The 20,853-nt window shown below is 36.2% G+C and overlaps 1 protein-coding gene across 2 annotated transcripts in view; it reads right to left on the reverse strand.

Moving 5' to 3' along the window:
- Nucleotides 1–20,853, reverse strand: part of PTGER3 (prostaglandin E receptor 3) — a gene marked incomplete at both ends in the record, with an annotated part of 77,214 nt that overhangs the window by 31,304 nt on the left and 25,057 nt on the right. For both annotated transcript variants that reach the window (XM_079698377.1, XM_079698378.1), the window contains one exon: nucleotides 10,333–10,512. In XM_079698377.1, coding sequence (XP_079554503.1) covers nucleotides 10,333–10,512 — 180 coding nt within the window. The remainder of the gene's footprint in view (nucleotides 1–10,332; nucleotides 10,513–20,853) is intronic.

Here is a 20,853-nt window from a genome sequence, read left to right on the forward strand (position 1 = left end):
AGAGAAATGATGTTGCTTTAAAAATGCTTTAAGGGGGCTTCCCTGGTGGCGCAGTGGTTGAGAATCTGCCTGCTAATGCAGGGGACACGGGTTCGAGCCCTGGTCTGGGAAGATCCCACATGCTGCGGAGCAACTAGGCCCGTGAGCCACAACTGCTGAGCCTGCGCGTCTGGAGCCTGTGCTCCCCAATAAGAGAGGCCGCGATAGTGAGAGGCCAGCGCACCGCGATGAAGAGTGGCCCCCGCTTGCCACAACTAGAGAAAGCCCTCGCACAGAAACGAAGACCCAACACAGCAAAAATAAATTAATTAATTAATAAACTCCTACCCCCAACATCTTCTTAAAAAAAAAAAAAAGCTTTAAAATACTTTAAACATGCAATCTGTTAGTAGTGGTCAAATATTAATTAATTAAATTAATAAATGAATTATTTTAGGTTTCAATGACAGTTCTGCTGAAGGGATAGTAGCAGAAATATGCAAAATGGCTATGGTGGGAGAAAATCTGTCATAAGGAGAGGAGCCATGCATGTCTAACTAGGGCTGCAAAACATTTAAGGCAGCGGTTCCCCTTCAGAGCTTGGCAGTAAATGAATATTATCTCTCCAAAATTTTTCAAGTAAAAATTAATTCTGTCACTGCAATTCTTAAAATAAAGAGGCCAGGCAAAAAAAAATGTTTTTAATGGTCACGGAATGTTGAAAATAAGTAACAAAGAGCAATTGCTCTTCCTCTAAAAATGGCTTTTCATGGATCTTCTAAGGAGAAGAGTCCAAACCACTGACTTATGAAAATCAACCTGCAATTTCATGCATACTATGTACAGCTGTCCAATTCACATACATACACGTCCAATTCACATACACACATCCAGAGTGTAGGATGCTCTGATATCAAAGTGTGAGGTTTCCAAAATATAAATATTTCAGTGCTCTAAGATGGCACTTTTTTCCTCAATAAGGCAAGAAAAATGCAAAGATAAATGTCATTAATTGCTCCAGATGTTTCCCTCTAGAGAAGTACAAACTATAAACATCAATACTGCATTCCAGTAATAGCTTCAAGAATTGGCTTAAAGCATCATTAATTTTACATTTGTAAGAAGGTCTGCAGGTGTATGCCTTGCATTTTACTGAAAGTTTCAATCAATAGGTCCTCCTTGCTGCTTTCATTCTAAATAGCAACACAAAACTATAGTACAGGCAGAAGTGTAAAAATATATTTATCCATATACATAACATAACATAAAGTCATGTAACAGAAAGTAACTGGAAGTTAGATTCTAACCATTTTAGAGATTGCATTTTTCAGGTGAGGTGTGATTTATTTTAATTGATTTTTTTAATAGTTGGTTTTAAATCTCTCTTGCTGGATCAACACAAGGCAAAACTAAAACTCTGTGTAAGGCTAATGTGTTATTGGATAACTTGTAATTCTTTTTCAAAAAATGGTCCTTTCATTTTTCAACCTGTTTTTGGCAAGTAACCTATATTGCTCCTATTCTGTTTGGGATTGTGTTGTTTCTTTTCCCCACATGATGGCAATTTTTAAAAATGATTGCAGTTCCTTTTAATAATTCTACCCCCCATTATGTTGATTTACTATTATGGGCATTATGCTGATTGACTATTATGGGCATGTCATTCCTTGACATGAGATGTCAAGGAATTTTGGCATTCACAGGGAAGTAATTATGTTGATTTAGCTGCGGTTTTCGATTTTAGTTTTCAAACCAAACATGGACACTTGTGAGGTTCCTTGAATCACAAAGATTCTCTCACAGTGAGAATTCTTAACCTGTGTGTATAAATTTCCAAGACATCTGTAGGCAGACTCTAGGAGAACTGCACAATCTCTGACACTGTAAAAAAATTCTCTGTGCTTTTTGTGAGAAGGGGATCCAAAACTTTCACCAGATTATCAGAGGGGTCTCTGACCCCACATTGTTTAAGAACCAGTGTTCCACTGGGTACTTCTAGTTAAATTTAATTTTAAAAGGCCTCAATGGGTTGTACTGGTTTCAGAATTATTTTCTTCCAATGTTCTTTTCAAAATTGAATTCAAACAACCTTGCATGTTACACTCAAAGACTTCTTTTTAAAAATTGCATAATAATATTAAGCATAAGCACTGATTATCCATAGACCTTCCCTACTTTGCCTCAGAAATTTACAGTAAACTAATGAGTACCTTTGTTTTCATTTTAATTTTGTGTCAGATTTGTGGTTTAAGTTTTTCAACTTCCCATTTCATGCAAACTAGAGTTTAAATGTCAGTTATAGAGATCATGACTTGAACTCTGTCAGCAAAATGTATGGTAATAGCTCTATACCTGAGGTACTACAGACTGGCATGAACTCAGAAAAGCACAGGCTGTAAAGAGACATTTGCCCCAGGTTTGACTGCTCTTTGATAAAAATTATGTCTCAGATTAAATAAAGCTCTTACAACTCTGTAACACAGATCAGACATGCAAAAATTCCATAAAAGACAGAATTTGGTAAATCAGTTCTCTCTTACTAACGCACCTTGCCTGGAAATGTGAACTTAATTAAGAGGAATTATAACAGATTTTCGAGGTCCTGAGAGAAATGGACCATCTTTAGATATCCCTTTGAGAGATATATAACCCTAGGGCCTCTTATCAAGAACAAAATAGGGATTGGAGGCATCAATAGAAAGATGATACTTTCTAAGAAATTGTACCTCTTTGTCTGTGAATAGGTTTATGTGATTACAGAAGTGGATCAGGGCCCATGGTGATCAGGGCACTGCTGTAGTGGTAGTGCCACATTTTTGTGCAGTCAGACACAAACTGGCATTTTAATGCCTGCTTCCTTGAGAAATGCCAAGATGGTGCCTGTCAGGACCAAGATTCCACAGATGGCCTTGTCCTGAAAACCCTCACACATAGCTTCCTCCTAGTGGCCATGGCCCTTGCCCTAAGGCAGAGGGTCCCAACTAGGGGCCAATATGTCTTCCATGCTGCATTTGGCAATGTCTGGGGACATTTTTTATTGTCACAACTAGGGCGGTATTACTGGCATCCAGTGAGTAGAGGCCAGGGTAGCTGCTAAACAGCTTACAATGTACAGGACAACACCCCACAACAAAAAATTATCTGCCCCAATGTGTCAAGAGTTCCATGGTTCAGAAATCCTGCCCTAAGGCCAAGTCACTTTTCCCCACTCTGTGAGATTACAGAGGTATGCACGATTCAGACCCACACTTTTTACAGGGCCACTAGAATTTAGTCAGTTTGAATGCCTTAGAAATTGTACTGCTTTGGGCAGAGTGGAGTGAAAAAATATCCTAAAATGTGCCTCCACCTTCCTGGTTAATACCAACTCCTTTCTCCAAAATGCAGATTAAATGTCAACTCCTACAAGAAACTATTTCTTATTTCAGCATCACCTCCCCCATATGCTTTCATTACCATAGGCTTACCCCAATAGCAGCTCTGTTCAAATGATTTGCTATTCCCTTACTAGATTATAAATTCATTGAAAGCTGGGTTTGTTTGTTTGTTTTTTAAAGCCCTGTGTCTTAGTGCCTACCAGAATGCTTAGCCCATAATTGGTACACAACAAATATATGTTGAAGAAAATAACAAGTCTGAAGGATTGGCTTGGATTCTGAGTACCTTCCTCCAAAATAGGTTTACTCGAGACTGTTTTAGGTGAGCACAACAACCTCCTAGATATCTAAAGATGCCTGACTCCTTGTCCTCTGAGAACATGAAACTGGGCAATGTCATTCCATGGCATGTAGGTTCATCAGCGTTGTAGTGGAAATTCTTGGTGTACCAGAAGATAGCCATGATGTTTACCTCAAATGCTACAAGACAAAGACTGTAGAGATCATAAGATCTGGTCGGGGGCTTCCCTGGTGGTCCAGTGGTTAAGAATCCACCTTCCAATGCAGGGGATGCAGGTTTGATCCTTGGTCAGGGAACTAAGATACCACATGCCAGGGGGCAACTAAGCCAGTGTGCCACAACTATTCAGACTACTGAGGCCGTGCGTGCTGCAGCCTGTGCACCACAACTAGAGAAGTCCATGTACCACAACAACAAAGAGCCCGTGTGCAGCAATGAAGACCCAGTGCAGCCAAAAAAAAAAAAAAAAAGGTTTGGTCAGGGGTTTATGGCAGAGCTCTCCCTAAATGCCTTTTCTTAGGAAGAAGGAGGGTGAGCTCGGTGTGTTATTTATAATGAGCTTGGCTTTGCAATCTATGTTCTACAGAATTTCTCCCGTCACTGAGGGAGGAAGAAGTAGAGTTGAGCTGAATAAGCACATGGAATAGGGTAGTGGGGTAGCCCAACACATCTCTACCAGTAATCAGCTCACATCAATACACAGGTACAAGTCTGCTGAAGGAGCTGACTATGAACAAGGGCAATTCTTATGTTAGCTGCCTGTAGATTATATTCAAATCCACAAGAAAGTAGAACTAAGTTTAGAATAATTTATAAATGTGCTTTTGTATTAAAAACAAAAATTCTGAGATTATAACATGACTAGGTATCATATTGAAAAGCACCTCTCAAGTTTATAGCACATCAGTGATAATTTGTACTATATGTTATTATGGAATATAAAACAAAATGATTTAAATGTTACAGATAGGATGATGCTATTGCATTACATTGTGCTGTTATTTTGACAAAGCACATCAAATAGGATTTTAGCAAAATGCTTAATGTGATTATAAGTAAAACATTCCTGACATGAGTTGGCATCAGGAAAGAAAGACAGGGACATTTCAAAACATTTGACTTTATTTTCCATTGACAAGCACAACATAAATAATGTACATTTGTTAAGTACACAGACTAGCTATGACTAGAATGCCATCAAAATTCTGAAGTACTTTTCATAGTCTCTTTTATTTTTTGTCTCCACCATATTGAAGACTACCCTTTAAAACATACTGGAAGATATGTTTAAATACACTTAAGATAACTAACTACATAAAGGTGACAACAGTATACCTTCCCATTTAACCAAGTGTGTAGGGATGGGATGCTGAGTAGGAGAGGTGGAGAAATGTACACTTTCTATACTGAGCTTTTCATGATTGATTAAAGTGCCAATGATTTCAATTCTTACTTAGATACATTTTGAAAATAATATATTCATTTGTTGTAAACAGATCAAAATAATCAGTGCCTATTTTTAATTTGTTTCCTTAAAGAAATGTTCAACTTTATGCTATTTGTACAAAATTGTTTGGTTAAAGAAGAGGGAGAAGGTAAGATATTTCATATGTATGCAGGAAGATTGGGAAGAAAAAGAGTTTAGCAGTCAGTGATGACTTGAGTGAATTTAACGTTCACTCTTACAGAAAAGAACACTGGCCACTCCTCGCTTTGTCCTACTGATGCTCAATTATGAAAAGATAAATGTGACCTCTTCTTCTCCTTGCTTCTGTGAAATGGCCTAAAAGGATGAAGAATCTTGACAAGTTAGAAATACACAGGTTTTCCTTCACCTCTTTCTCTTTGTTCTCTGTCCCACCCTCCATGCCGGCTCCATATGAGTGTCCTCTCAAAAGCTGAAAGAACATTGAAGTCCATCAGTAAGTCATACACATTTTCTCCTGCTGGACATTAGAGCTTTGATTTCTACAGAAACTGAAAACCATAGAAATAAACTATTTTCAAATAACTATTAAAGTCTGGTGATTGGCTAGCTTTTGGCTAGATATCTGATTCACTTTAATTAAAAAGCCAAAATATTCTAATTCTAAAACAATTAAAAAAAGAATTTAAGATCTGCTTTAAAAAATTTAGAAGTGCTATCATCTCTAAAATGCTCAAAAAGCCTGAAAAGGACAATTTGTATCTGATGGTAATCTCTTTCCTTCTTATCTTTACTCCCACAATAAAATTATTTCATCAAAGCAGATATTAAAAAGCAGACTCAGACGTTTCATATATTAGGACGTTAGCATATTAGAAATGTGAAACCATTCTCTCTCTTAAAAACAATCCCAGCTTCACCATAGTAAATATTTCTGTTACTTTTTCTCCGTGAGAAAATGGAAAAAACAGGCTGGAGACAAGGGCACTCGGGGAACAGTCTCGTTCTTAATGAAGAAATAAACATTCCAGTGGATATTTGAGTTGTTTATGATTTGAAACAGATTGATGTAAAACTTCTGAAAATAAAATAATTTTCATTCTCAATAGATAAAATGTGTGACTTATATATGAATAAATATGGTATATGTCTGATTGTACTGCATTTCTAGAGAATCAAAATGTACTTGGCTTGTGGTATCATAATGTAATGGTTTACAACTCAATTTGTATAAATTATAAGCCTTTAATAGAATCATCACTTTAGGAATTATAAAATAGAGACTATATGGGGGCTTCCCTGGTGGCGCAGTGGTTGAGAGTCTGCCTGCCAATGCAGGGGACATGGGTTCATGCCCGGTCCGGGAAGATACCGCATGCCGCAGAGCGGCTGGGCCCGTGAGCCATGGCCGCTGAGCCTGCGCGTCCGGAGCCTGTGCTCTGCAAGCGGAGAGGCCACAACAGTGAGAAGCCCGAGTATTGCAAAAAAAAAAAAAAAAAAAAAAAAAAAAAATTGACAATCATTTAAATCTGGCATGATTAAATGCTTACGCTTACTTAAAATAACTTCATATATAGCATTAGGTAAATTTGATAAATCTTGGGATAACACATTTTGTTTCTTCAATTTAAAATATTTTAAAGATATCCACCATACTTATTTTATTTGAAAAGTAAACTGTTCTAATTGGTTGATGTGTCATCATTCTCTTCTGTGACACAACATAGCGGTATAAATTCACTGGAAAATCAAAACTGCTTCGTAAAATCTACGACAGCTGACATTACCTATATTTCTATATTGAATTCACTCACTACTTTCTATTTAGTTTCCTAGGTCTCTATTTATTTTTTTAACCAATACTGAGAAGTTTTGTAATTCTCATAATTTATGCATGCATTTTTTTTCCTGCTCAGATATATGCATGGATAAACTAAGTATATGCGAGTGAATTTAAAGGCCAATGAACTTAAACGTGGAAACTGACATACTCCTCTGCAGTGACTTTAGATGTTTACTTCCTAACCACATCTAGGGCCTCTGAACAACATCTCTGAAATCTAACTTCAGCTATCATCCAAAGGCTGATATCATTTAGGACTTATATTTCTTATCAGGTTTTCCATGTACTAACAAAGGGCTGCCTACATAACAAAACTCACATGCTGCTTACATAATTCTTCCTTTTCCATCTCCTGTTTTTTTTTTTTTTTTTGACAATAATATTATATTTTAAAGTCTCTACTAAAAAGATAGCCTCTTATGTCCAGATCTTTCTTCCAGAATTACTTGTTTCAATTATTTACCTATTCATTAATTCTTCTTTTTTTTAACATCTTTATTGGAGTACAATTGCTTTACAATGGTGTGTTAGTTTCTGCTTTATAACAAAGTGAATCAGCTATACATATACATATATCCCCATATCTCCTCCCTCTTGCGTCTCCCTCCCACCCTCCCTATCTCACCCCTCTAGGTGTTCACAAAGCACTGAGCTGATCTCCCTGTGCTATGCAGCTGCTTCCCACTAGCTATCTATTTTACATTTGGTAGTGTATGTATGTCCATGTCACTCTCTCACTTCGTCCCAGTTTACCCTTCCCCCTCCCTGTGTCCTCAAGTCCATTCTCTACATCTGCATCTTTATTCCTGTCCTGACCCTAGGTTTTTCAGAACCATTTTTTTTTTTTTTTTTAGATTCCTTTTCAAGCTTGTTCAAAAAATGCCATCATCCACAACTACCATGTATCCCTGGGCAGGAATTTGTTTTGTAGTTAAGCATGAGTTTTAGGCTGTTTTGTCTTTATGCATTTCTGTGGTTTGATGAAAAGTGATATTTCTTTGACAATAATCTCAATTACCACTTGGGAGTAGCAGTCTCTTAAATTATTAATACAAATAACGCATTTTGTTATGCAGCAATATGACACTGCACATCTGAAGATAAATTTGTGTTTCTGTAATTAAACAAGCAGAGATCATTCACTTTATCAGCTTGATGGTCTGTAATGGCATGAAGCGCTTCAACCATATTGTGGGGCCCCACCAATGTGCACTTGGTTTCGGCAGATAATGATTCATTCATTCTCTGAACAAACAGTCATTGAACACTTTCTATATTCCAAGTGCTGTAGTAGGTGTTGGAAGAAATAACCCAATCAAGCTCATACCACTTGGGTCTACACTATGTGTATATCTAAACCTAGGGTCTGAGGACCACTCAAGAGGTAAAACCTATTCACTATAAGATCATTTAAGTACACTTTTTTTCCTGAAAAAAACAGTATGTAGTTTTGTTTCATCCTCCATGAGGTGACCTGTAGGATAATCCAATTCTATGGCATAGAGAGATTTTATAATGGGGTTTTAGTATAGGTTATTTATCATCATTTTTTCCAAAACCTAGACTAGTGGAATGATCATGAGTTACAAAAGTGCTCCCAGCAGATTTTTTTCTTTTATTTGAATTTTTGAATTATATTTATTCATTTATTTTTTATACAGCAGGTTCTTATTAGTTATCTATTTTATACATATTAGTGTATATATGTCAATTCCAATCTCCCAGTTCATCCCACCCCCCCCTCCATCCCCGCCACTTTCCCCCCTTGGTGTCCATACGTTTGTTCTCTACATCTGTGTCTCTATTTCTGCTCCCAGCAGATCTTGCCTTCTCACTCAATTTGACATGGTCATTTAAATTGATTCCTCCTGATTGACTTAGAGTGGTGTACATATTAATCTAATAGATATTTTGTACCTCTTAAAATTAATTCTTCCCCAAATGCTTACTGAACACAAACACAAATGTAGTTACTATAAAGGAGTATAAATAAATCTCAAGTTTCTTAAAACTAGGAAAGCAGTAAAGGAAAAATCAAATTAAAATCTTCATGAGAAAATGTTAGTAAGTTTGCAAAATGAATGCTCTAAAGAGTATGAAGAACATTTTATGTAGGTCTGATTTGAAAGATTGTTGTGTTTGTTGGGGAAATCTTCTTTTTAAGTGTAATTCTCAAAACTTAATGTAGTGACCTACTTGTGCCAAAAAGATATCAAGCTTAGCTATCAAGGTTTGTACACATGTAGACCCTGAGAGGAACATTTTAAGAATAAATATTTAGATAGAGCTACTTTGAGAAGAGGGCAGAGAAAGTGCTGTGAGGGATCAATATTATTAATTTACTAATCCTATAAATAGGTCAAACTATGGAAAGTCTTTATAGAAGCTTCAAAATATTTATTGGTCTTAGAATAAGAGTTAGTATTTAAATACCCAAAATACTGAAGAGAATACTTTTGGTGGAAAATCAGGGAAGATAATTAGCCAGAGTACCTATATTTAGTGCTCAAATCAGTCCTTAAATAGCATTTTGAAAAATCACTTCACTGGCTCCCAAGCACAGTTTTACAAATCTTCTGCAGGCTTGTAGGAATTAAAAATGTAATCAAAAGGAAGAACATTTAGCAATTTGGATGGTCACAAACTCTACCATTTTTGAAATAAATGGAATTGACTCTGATTCAGATAATGAATAAACCTAATTACCAACCCAACCAAAACTTAAACTTTGTAAGGTTAACAGCTAATTTACATATTGAGCAATATTTAAATAACATCAGTACTAAGGAACACTGTGGATACATTACAGATTTTTTTTTATCCTAACTCAACTTTTTAAAAAAGTGTAAGAGGAATAAAAGTGACACAGAGAGAAAGAGAAAGAGAGAGAGTAAAAGAGAAAGCAGAAGGCCAAGGTCTTTGAGCAAAAACAAACCTTGTCTTCAACGATCTGTGCGTTAAATTCCCCATGTATTCAGAATACTAGAATATTAACTATTCCCATCCCGCCCCCATCACAGACCAAGATCATTTATATATAAAAAAAAGTCTTCACCTAATAAATAATCACATATTCAGCTACAAATGACAGAGTCACCCAAACACTAGACTATTATTAATCTATTTTCCTTTTTTTGTGTTTGAATACTTCTGGCACATAGGAGATTATCTATGCTTCTGAGACCATTTAGCCTGATATCAAAAATTCTACTTCAATGCATAAACAATGGCATGCCAGATATGCCTAAGTTCACAGTAAGGTTTAGGGTTATTTGTTGTCAAAAGCTGTGAACATGCAAGTTGATTAAGAGTTCTTTCATGCCTCTGTCTGTGTTATTTCATTGGATAGTGAGATAGTCTGTACTTTCTTTCCATTATTACAGCAGCTGGAGACAGCATTTGCTACCTGGCAAAACTTTTGAAGAAGGATCTTTCTTAGCAGCAGATAAACCCAGGGATCCAAGATCTGGTTCAGTGAAGCCAGGCGAACAGCTATTAAGAAGAGGCTGCACTCTTTCTGCTTTTCTGTGTACATCTTGCAGTGCTCAACTGATGTACGACTGAAGATCATTTTCAACATCATTATCTAAGAAAAAGGGACAAATTATTATTCCAAAGATTAATAAAGTCATATGCAACTCCCCTACATGGTATTTTGCACATAAATTAACAATAAATTGGTTATTGGATTGAAATGATTAATTCAAGCAAGATTTATACTCACAGAACACAGCCCTGAATTATATAAGATATTCCTCTGGATTTTCCCACATTTTTGCCTATCCAACGTGATGCAGATTTTTTAAAAGTACATGTACTCAGGCTCTTGGTTCTTGGGATTTAAGAAGTTAGAAAACAACACATCTCAAAATTAGCCAAAGTCATCTGTCTTGCTGCAGAAAATACCAGGAGGTTGACACCTACATGAGAGCCAATGCTTCAAAAAAACCAAAACATATGTAATCTGAAACTTCAGTAGTTGTAACTGGAAAAAATGAAAAAAAAAAACCTAGAAGAAAAAATAGAAGCAAGAAAGGGGAAAATAGTAGTTATATTTTCTTTTTCTTCTTCTTCTTCCTCTTCTTCTTCTTCTTCTTATTGTCATTAGCATTTGCTGAATCCTTACAATTTGCCTGACACTGTGTCAAGTTCTTTATATGCATTTAATAAACAATAGAAGATAAATATTATTGACATCTCCTTTTTACAATGGCAGAAACCAAGGTTTAATGCTGTAAAATGGCTGAGCCAGACTTAAACCCAGGTTCACTGACATACGTCAGACAGCATTTTACCTTTTTTTGGTCTCTCCCTGGTCACTGCACACACACTAGAATGTAAACTCCATGAAGGCAGAATTTGGGACTATATCATTTTTTCCTCACTAGTTCATTCCCAGTACCTAGACCAGTATTTAGCAGAGGGTGTTCAATAACTATTTGTAAATGAATATACGACCCATATACAAAAATAATATGACATCTATAACATACATAATGTAAATATACTTATATTTGAATGAATAAATATTTGTGATTTCTGCAGAAGAGAAAAAAATGAAGGTTCAAATTGATCTGGAAAGGTATTCAAGCTCATTAATCATCAGAGAAATGAATATTATGACAGAGTAAGAAACCATTTTACACCCACTAGATCGACAAAAATGAAACGTGACTTTTGCAAATGTCAGTGAGGATGTGGAGCCATGTGAGTGCTTTTGCATTTTACTAGCAGGAGCGTGAGCTGCAGCAGCCACCTGGGAAGACAACGAGGCCCGTCTCCGCTGCTGCTGTGCACAAGGCCCACTCCCAAGAGTACACTGCCCCAACTGCTGCACCAGAAGTTGTGTGTATGACTGTTCATTACAGCATTGTTCGTAACAGCAAAAAAAAAAAAAAGCAGGAAAAACCAAAACATGGGTTCACACCTGCAAACAAAGAAAGGTGCTGACTTTATTACCAGCTCCTAAACTGGTCTTTCTAGACGTACATGACTATTAAGCACTTGAAACATGGCTGGAGAAAATTGAGATTCTGGGATATGTAATGACTAATGAAATGAAACTATCTTTGATATAGTGTGTTAAATAAAGTACACTATTAAAATTAGCCTCACTTGTTTATTGTTACTTTTTAAAAAATGACATTACTAGAAAATTTAAAATTATATATGTGGCTTGTATTTGTTGCTCACGGTACATTTCTATTGAACCCCAAATGTCTCTCTCTTAAGGCTCACATTTATTTGGATGTTCTGTCCTCAGGTCACACACCCCAAAATGAAGGGGTCCCAACATCCCTGGGCATCCCAAACACCCACATACCTACTATCCCAACAATGGCACTTTCTTACACAGTCACCCTGGCTCAACACGTCAGAGTCACCTTCGAATCCTTCTTTTGCCTTGTCCTCTGCACTGCCATTTGCTCTTGTTCCAGTCTCATCCTCTCATCTGAATTATAGTGATAACAGACACCCCGATGGTGCAAATAGATGTCAGCACTACACAGATTCTCAGCATTCTAAATCTCACCTCTGATCAAATCCTCACCAGCTATAAAAACGTCAGCTCGGTCTTACTGGACAGAATTGAGTCACAGGTAATTCTTAAACCAATCACTGGCAAAGGCGATGGAAATTTCCAGATTTGGCTTATAAGACAAATACATTCTCTGGGGCTTACACCCTGGTCCTTGACCAATTTACCACCTAATACCTGAACAAAATTATGGCTCTATAAACAAATAAGAAGAGAAAAATGGGTAGGCATACATTCTGACTCTGTAATTTCTTTCAAAGAAATTTTTTCCAAGGGATTTATTCAATAAAAGGAAAAAGCTGGACAAATAAGTGAATTCTAAGTGAAGAATTATCTAATCTAGTAAGAAACTGCAAACAAATAAATCTCTAGTATGAGGAGTAAAGTTTAATCAAATACAGCCTGTTTGCCTAATAATATATATATGAAGTAAGTGAAAAGAACAGAATGCAAGATACTATCATGTATATAAAATTATATTGTTATTACAATTAAATTATGTAAAATATGTAGACTTGCAGAAGGCAATGGAATTATTATTAAACAATTATTAAATTATTTAAAAATTTTTATGTACAAAAAACATTTCAAGCAATTTAGGAAAGTCTTTTGTTTAAAGGGAGTTGATTATTCCCTTCATTAATAGATATGAATACACTAAACACACCAAAATTATTTAAAATAAATAGATCTACAGTAGTATCTTCTGATGCTGGCTCAGAGCCCTGTGAACTGAACACTACCTCCCACATGTGATGAATGTTAAGGGCCTCGAGATGGGGTGATTATCCTGAATTATCTGTGTAGGCTCAATGTAATCACACGGGATCTTAAAATTTGAGAACCTTTCCAGCTGTGGTCAGAGGGAGATGGGTCCACAGAAGAACGGTCAGAGAGATGCAGTGTTGCTGGTTTTGAAGATGAAGGAAGGGAGCCACGAGTTAAGGAATTATAGATGACCTCTAGAAATTGAAAGAAAAAGAAAAAAAAAAAGCAAGGAAACAAGTCTGATTCTTCTTCAGAGCTTCCAGAAAGTAATGCAGCCTTGTGCATACCTTGATATTAGCCCAGTGAGACCCATGTCAGGCTTCCAACCTACAGAACTGTAAGATAAATTTGTATTGTTTTAAGCCACCAAGTTTGTAATTTGTTAAAGAGCTACAATAGAAAACTAATACACCCACAGGGTGAGTTCTCAACAAATGCTGAAAGGGGATGGGGAGGTATGAGCTTGAAAACGACTTATTCTCTCTCACAGATAAAACATCCTAGCAATTTTCCTTACTTTGTGCACTTTCTTAGGAAACTTTTTTTTAACATAAATAATGTAAAAGTAAACTTCATCCTAACTCTTATCTAAATTATCTCAATTTCTATATTTGCAACATGTAAAAATGTATTCCTGTTATTCAAGTTACATCAGTTAGATCTCAGTCTTTGACCAAAAGGTATAAAACTACATTTTCAGTTTAGTTTCCTTTAAGAAAAACACATGCTTATTAATTCTTTCGTCTTCTTTTTATAAGATATTGGTGCTAACTTTTTCAGTCCCTTACCTCATCCAATAATTAAATATATTTGACCACTTACCGTCTTTCAGGAAGTGCTCTGAGCTTCATCTAGAATGATTTAAAAACTCACTTAAGTTACATTTTCATTTCTTTTACAAAATAAAGTATTGGATTTCTCCAACTTTTTATAATCAGGAAAATTCACAAAATTACTTATTAAAATGGGATTTTAGTCATTTTACACAGTCCTTGATTATTTAAAAATTAGTTTTTATGAGGCTAATAATTTAAAATTATTTTTATTAGGTTAATACAGGTTTCATATGCCTTACATTGGCTAGTTCACTGTAATTTCCTATTGACAATGCAGTGATTATGAAATTATGAAACCAAGCTCTGTAAGCAATAGCTGGCACATGGGAAGAGACATTTGAGCTTTCCCAGAACTCATGAGATGTGTAGTATGAAGATAATTGGAATTAGAGGCAGTGAACATGATATTGCCATTTCCAAACAGCAGCAGGGATGGAAGTAGAACTCTTAATTCCTTGTTTAATTTTAAACATAAATGCAAGTTAACATCCATGAAAAAAGCAAGGAAAGGAGTCTCCGATTCTCCTGTAGAGCTTCCAGCAGGGAATAGAGCCCTGTGGACACCTTGATATTAGGTGTCCTATATTAGACGTCCTTCTATTTAAGGAGCTGAACAGTGATGAGAATTTTTTCAAATATATTTTAGACGATCAGACTTTGGGAGCAAAACTTTGGCATCAATATATAGACTTCTGGTAGATTATTCCTATTAGTCCCATTCTACAAGGGAGAAGGGACAAACAAAAACCAGGATGCTTGGCCACCACTGAAGCTATTTTTTCAACAAACACGCTGCACAATTGCTCCTTCTAAACAGCCTCATATAACAATCTGATCAAGGGAGCCGTGAGACCAGCTGTGGTTAAACAGAGCTTCCCCTCTTCTGTCAGCACCTTCTCCAGGCTCCATGTGACTCTCCCAGGACTCTTGCCTCTCCTCCGGTTATCAGCAGGAAGAGAGAGTTCTTTTTGTACCGTGATAGCGAGGAACACAACTACATCAGTAACCCCTAAATTCTCCATCCCTGCCTAGTGTCAAGGGCAACTACTTTTCTCCATCCTAAAGGAAGATTTGTCCGATTTGTCCCTTCCCCAGCGATAATGATCTTTTAAATGTACAAAAACACTAACCAGGGAGACTTTTTTTTTTTTTTTGGTCACACTGCACAGCTTGTAGGATCTTAGTTCCCCGACCAGGGACTGAACCCAGGCCCTGGAAGTGAAAGCATGGAGTCCTAAACACTGAACCGCCAGGGAATCCCCGGAAGATTGTTTTTAATATTCTGCATTTGGATTTTATTTTACTGCAGTAGGATTTAAAAGTACACATTTAAAAACCTTCAGTACTTTATTTCTTGGTTCAAAAATGCCTTGGGTTATAGGCCACATATATCTATTGAAAATGATAATGAGAAAACCCAGAAAAATTAATTTGTGGGGAGGGAGTAAAATTTTTATTTTCTCTTAGGCTCCATTACATGGTTTTTATGCATTTCCAGATTATTCCTAATATAATATGTAAGAGAACTTTCCTCACAGCCAATTTTTATTTATGATGTTTTGTTTTCCGTAATCTCCGGTTGTCAGGCTATGGGAGAATAACCTGCTCCACTGGAAACTCCCTGTATAGTTTGATAAATGTGCTACATTATAATACATTGAAACCAGTCTGGGAGCTTTGAACCACTTAATTACATAATTTGAAGGACTTTCATAAGAAGAAGTTTCACTGTAGATTTAAGAAATAATTGTAGTCTTTTCAATCTGGTTACAACTCTGTTCTCAGATTGCCAAATCATCTCAGCATTCTAGACTGTTTCAGAAGCTTCTCCTCTTTATCTAATCTGGAAAAGTTGGAAATAAACAGTTCATACACATTAAGAAAAGTTACTAGAAGTTGCATTACTTCATCTTTACTATTATGCAATTTTATCAAATGTTTCAAAACAACAATGGACTAAGAATCAGAAGAAGCAAATCCTACCCTGGCTCTGTCATCAATTATGACTTTAGGCAAGTCATTTACTCTCTGTGCTTTATTAAATTTACTAGTAAACCATGGGGTTGGACTGGATGGTCTCTTACATATACTTCTATGGCTAAATTTTTTCTGATGAATTCTGGGGCAAAACTGGAAAATGAAAAAGGATTTAATTTGAAAAAGAAAATAAACTGAAAAGTAAAAGATGTGGAACAAAAGACAAAACTCTTCTGCAGGAAAATCCCAAATGTGTTTTTTGGGAAATGGAAGAGAGAGGAAAACTACAAAGTTAGAAAGTGGACAGTGTAAGAAGACAAGGGACAAGAATTCATGAAACTTTAGGAGGAGATATTTTAGAAGTTCAGGCTTAGGGAAACACACTGATCAAGAGTTAAAAACCTGCCATAAATCTGACTCAGCTCTGCTTCTAGTTTGGGGACAAGTTACCTAACTTTGAATCTTGATTTCTCTTCTTCTCTAAAACATGATTAATACATGCTTACTAAGCATCTTCTCCATCTAGTAGTGCAGTTGCGAAAATTAAAATGAGGTAAGGATAATTAACACCTTCAATCTACACAGCATACCTCTCCCCAGGTCCCAGGCTACTGCACTACTGTATAGGTTTCTAGAACAGAATGTTTTGAGGTTCAAAGAAAGAATAGGGGACACTTAGGGGAATAGTGCAAGGAAATGAATGTATGATCTATAAATCTGCTTTCCTTAAATTTCTACCTAGTAGAGTTATTTCAAAAAAACCTTCAAATTTGCACTTTAAAAATATTTGGTAATGCAGAATTATTATCCAGTCACTACACAAGGGAACTCAAAATTGTAAAGAAGGCTGCAGCCTGCCACCAGATTATTTGGTACCTAGGAATTACTTTCTTCTCTCAATTAGTATGAATTGTAAAATCTGTGTGGCTCAGTATAGCTCAATACATATGCCTAGAAAAATATTTATTTTTCTATTAGAATAGTAAAAAAATGTCAGTAACAAGTATTCAAATTATGGCTGAAAGGGGGAAGGTAAAATCTACTCTATAAAAACATTCATTTCTTGGATTATGGATGATAGATTAGCTTTGTAATACTCATTTCAGAAGAGGTATCTTTATTATATTTCAAACTTTTGTATCTCAGGTGTCAAGAGAGAGTCTAGACAACATGTCTTTGTCAAGGTTTAAGGAACATTAATGTTTAAAATGTTTAGACTTAAGATAGTTTTTTTTTCTTCCAAAATATAGTTTCATTTAAACCCAAAATGCTCTATCCTACTATCTTACACTCAGAGAGAACCACAGTATTAGTGACAATTAAGAGCAGCTAAATGGTTAAGGAAGGAATCAGAGATGTGGGCTAAGTTTTGTGTGCAGGGATATTCTCCTCAATATAAAAGAAAATTAAAAACTTAAATGGCCAACAATAGGACAATGTTCAAATTATGGAACATCTCTCAATGTGCATAATATATAGTATGTTTTCCAATGTTAACATTTAAAATCATGTTTTTGAAGAATATTTAATAATGAAGAAAAGTTCAGGATGTTAAAAGTGAAAACAAATGTTTATTACATAATATAATCCAATTAAAAAAACAATTTTGTGTGTATATATAGAAAAATACTAGAAGCGGTTACCTCTGACTAGGAAATTAGGGTGATTTCTATTTTCTTATCTATATTTTTCTTTGTTTTCCAAATTCTCCACAACAAATGTGTTATTTTCACACTTCGAATAGAAGCATTAATATTAGAGTACTTGAAAGCTTAGGTATAAAATATAACCTACTATATAATTTATTGGTAAAATTTTAGTGTCACAATCCATCCTAGAACCATCACGTGGTCATTTTAAGTTGAATTCTTAGGTAGTCAATGTGTGACTAATTTAACAACTAATAGGTAAACAGTCTGACACTCTTACAATGGGTCAAAACATTTAACTTAATAGAAAATTCAGTTTGGTTTATTAAAGGGAATGTGATATTTAGTGGTAAAGTACTGGCATCTGAGATTCATAGACAGTACAGCCATGATATGCAAAAGCATCCCCTCCTGTACCACAGTAAGTATACAACACAGGCTAATACTGTGATTCTAACCTGATATAACTTCTTATTTAACTTTGTTTTGTGTCAAAATGACACTCATTTTTAGATCTGTGTTGTGGGAGAACTTTACCTCATAGGGGGATCCAAATAGACACATGATGTGCTTGGGATGGGCACTGGGTAAATATGGGCACACTGGGATCTCTTTTTGAATCCATGATCCCCAGCCTCCTTATCTCATTCCCTAGGTAGTTCATCTCTCTCTCTCTCTCTCTCTCTCTCTCTCTCTTTCTCTCTCTCTCTCTCGCGCGCGCGCACGCTTTCATTCACCACAGTGGCTATTTTACACATTTTCTACTGTCCTAATTCACATCACAGAAAAAAAAAAAAAAAGCTGTTTAGGGTCTTTTCACCTTCTTAGGACCAAATTCAGCATCTTTAGCTCTCCATTCCTCCTTTCCTCTTGTTCAAACAGAAGACGTGTCCTGTCTCCTAGCTAAGACCAACCTCTGTCTGTGCCCTGGATCCTATCCTTCATGAATGTTAGAAGCCTTATTTTCTCAATTATCTCCTTCCTCTTTTATCTTTAACTTTTGGCTTTTTCCCATTATCATTTTAACATATCTAAATTTATCTTACCTTGAGAAAATAAAACGTCTTGTGGAATTCTTACCTCCCTACACATACTGCTCCAGAAGTTACAGCTGAACTTCTCCAAAGAGTTGTCTATCCTCTTTATCTTCAAATTTATTTCTAAACCTACTATAGCCTGACCTCAGTGCCCATAAATCCTCAAGAAGGGCTTTTTGAAATCCACCAGACACCTACCAGCCTTTCTTGAAACATTCTCTTCCCTAAGATTCAAGTTGCCAAATAAGTTCAGGTTGCCATTACCCAAATATTCTCAAATATTCAGATTATCATTTGTTCTGATTTTCTTACTAATTTTCCTGGTACCTCTCTGAGTGCCCCTTTGCAGTCTCCTTTATGGCTCCTATTTCTCCATCCGTCCTGAAAGTGTTAGCATTTTTCCGTCCTATATCATATAATGGGAGGGAGCTTCTACGCATAAACTCATTGGGTGATTTCTTCTAGCCCAATAACTTCAAAACCCATCTATGTGCTCTAGGCTGTACCTCTTCTCTGAGCTCCAGATTGATTGATTTAGCTGCCTAAAGCCCAGATCTTCCTAGATGTCTCACATCAAATTCAGCAGGTTCAAACTGAAATCATTATCTTCTTCAAAGCTGCTCCTCCACTAATCTTCTCTGTCTCAGTAAACCCAGTCCCCTGAAACAGAAACTGAAGAGTTATCCTTGGTTCATCTTGATTTATTTATCTCTGTATGCTCCTCTCTGTCTAGCTTTTGCTCTCTCATTCCACCTCATTAGTCATATTCCTCACATCCAATGAATCACAAATTCTCCAATTAACTTCTTAATACTTTTAAAATCTATCACTTCTTTCATTTTCACTCCCATTGACCCTAAATTCAGACCATCATCATCTCTTATATAAACTACCACAGTAGTCTATTACATGATTCATTAGCTTCCATTCTGGGCCCCTCCGTGCTGTTTACAAGATGTTGCTGAAATGAAAATTTGACTGTGTTATTCCACTTTGAAAAGTTTTTTCAATGGCTTTTAATTGCCCTGAGTATAAAGTCTAAACCCTTTAAAATGGGCATTGAAGGCTCATTATCATTTGGCCCCTGTAGAGCTTGCTAGCTTAAATTCTCACCATTTGTTACTCCCACATCTATATTCCAATTCCTTTGAACTTCTTTGAGTTCTTTAAAAGTGCCAGTTCTTCTTTCTTCTAGACTTTTATAAATGTGGATCCCTAGGTCCTATAACTCTCACTCTCCTCTTCTTTTCTTGACTAATTCCAACTTATTTTTTGTGTATATTTGAAAAATCAATTTATCTGCTGTTTCCCCTGCCAAAAGCCTAGCAGATAATTCACAATATGTACTCCCAAAATTCTTGACTACTTTTTTCACTCCTACACACTTTATATTGTTGCTTAATTGCCAGCCTCTTCTAGTAGATGAAAATTGTTACAAGAGTAGGGCTAACTTCTATCGTTTTAGGTATATCTCAGGACAGGCCTAGCCCAGAATATATTACTCTGTAGATTTATAAATAGTTTTGAGGGACTTCCCTGGTGGTCCAGCAGTAAAGAATCTGCCTTGCAATGCAGGGGATGCAGGTTCAATCCATGGGCAGGGAACTAAGATCCCACATGACGCAGGGCAACTAAGCCTACATGCCACAACTACTGGGCTTGCATACCTCAACTAGAGCCTGTGTGACACAAACTACAGAGCCCATGAACTCTGGAACCCGCACACCACAACTAGAGAGCCCATATGCCCTGGAGCCTGTGTGCCACAGCTAGGGAAGAGAAAACCCACACGCCACAACAAGAGAGAAGCCCGTGCACCACAACAAAGACCCTGCGAGCCACAGTGAGAGATCCTGCATGCCTCAACACAGATCCTGCATGCCGCAACTAAGACCCGACACAGCCAAAAATAAATAAATAAATAAATAAATAATCTTTAAAAAATAAATAGTTTTGAATTAACAAATGAATGAATAATAATAGTAGAGTGTATCCTATCCATTTGTGGGTAACAGATTTTAGTTTCACTTAATGAACAAATTCACTAATATTTATCCTTTTTCAAGACTCTAGTCTCTTTTTTTCCTTTCTGTTATTATAATTAGCCAAGATGACAGCTTC

The sequence above is a fragment of the Hyperoodon ampullatus genome (assembly GCF_949752795.1).
Source record: "Hyperoodon ampullatus genome assembly, chromosome: 2".
In the NCBI taxonomy this organism is placed as follows: domain Eukaryota; kingdom Metazoa; phylum Chordata; class Mammalia; order Artiodactyla; family Ziphiidae; genus Hyperoodon; species Hyperoodon ampullatus.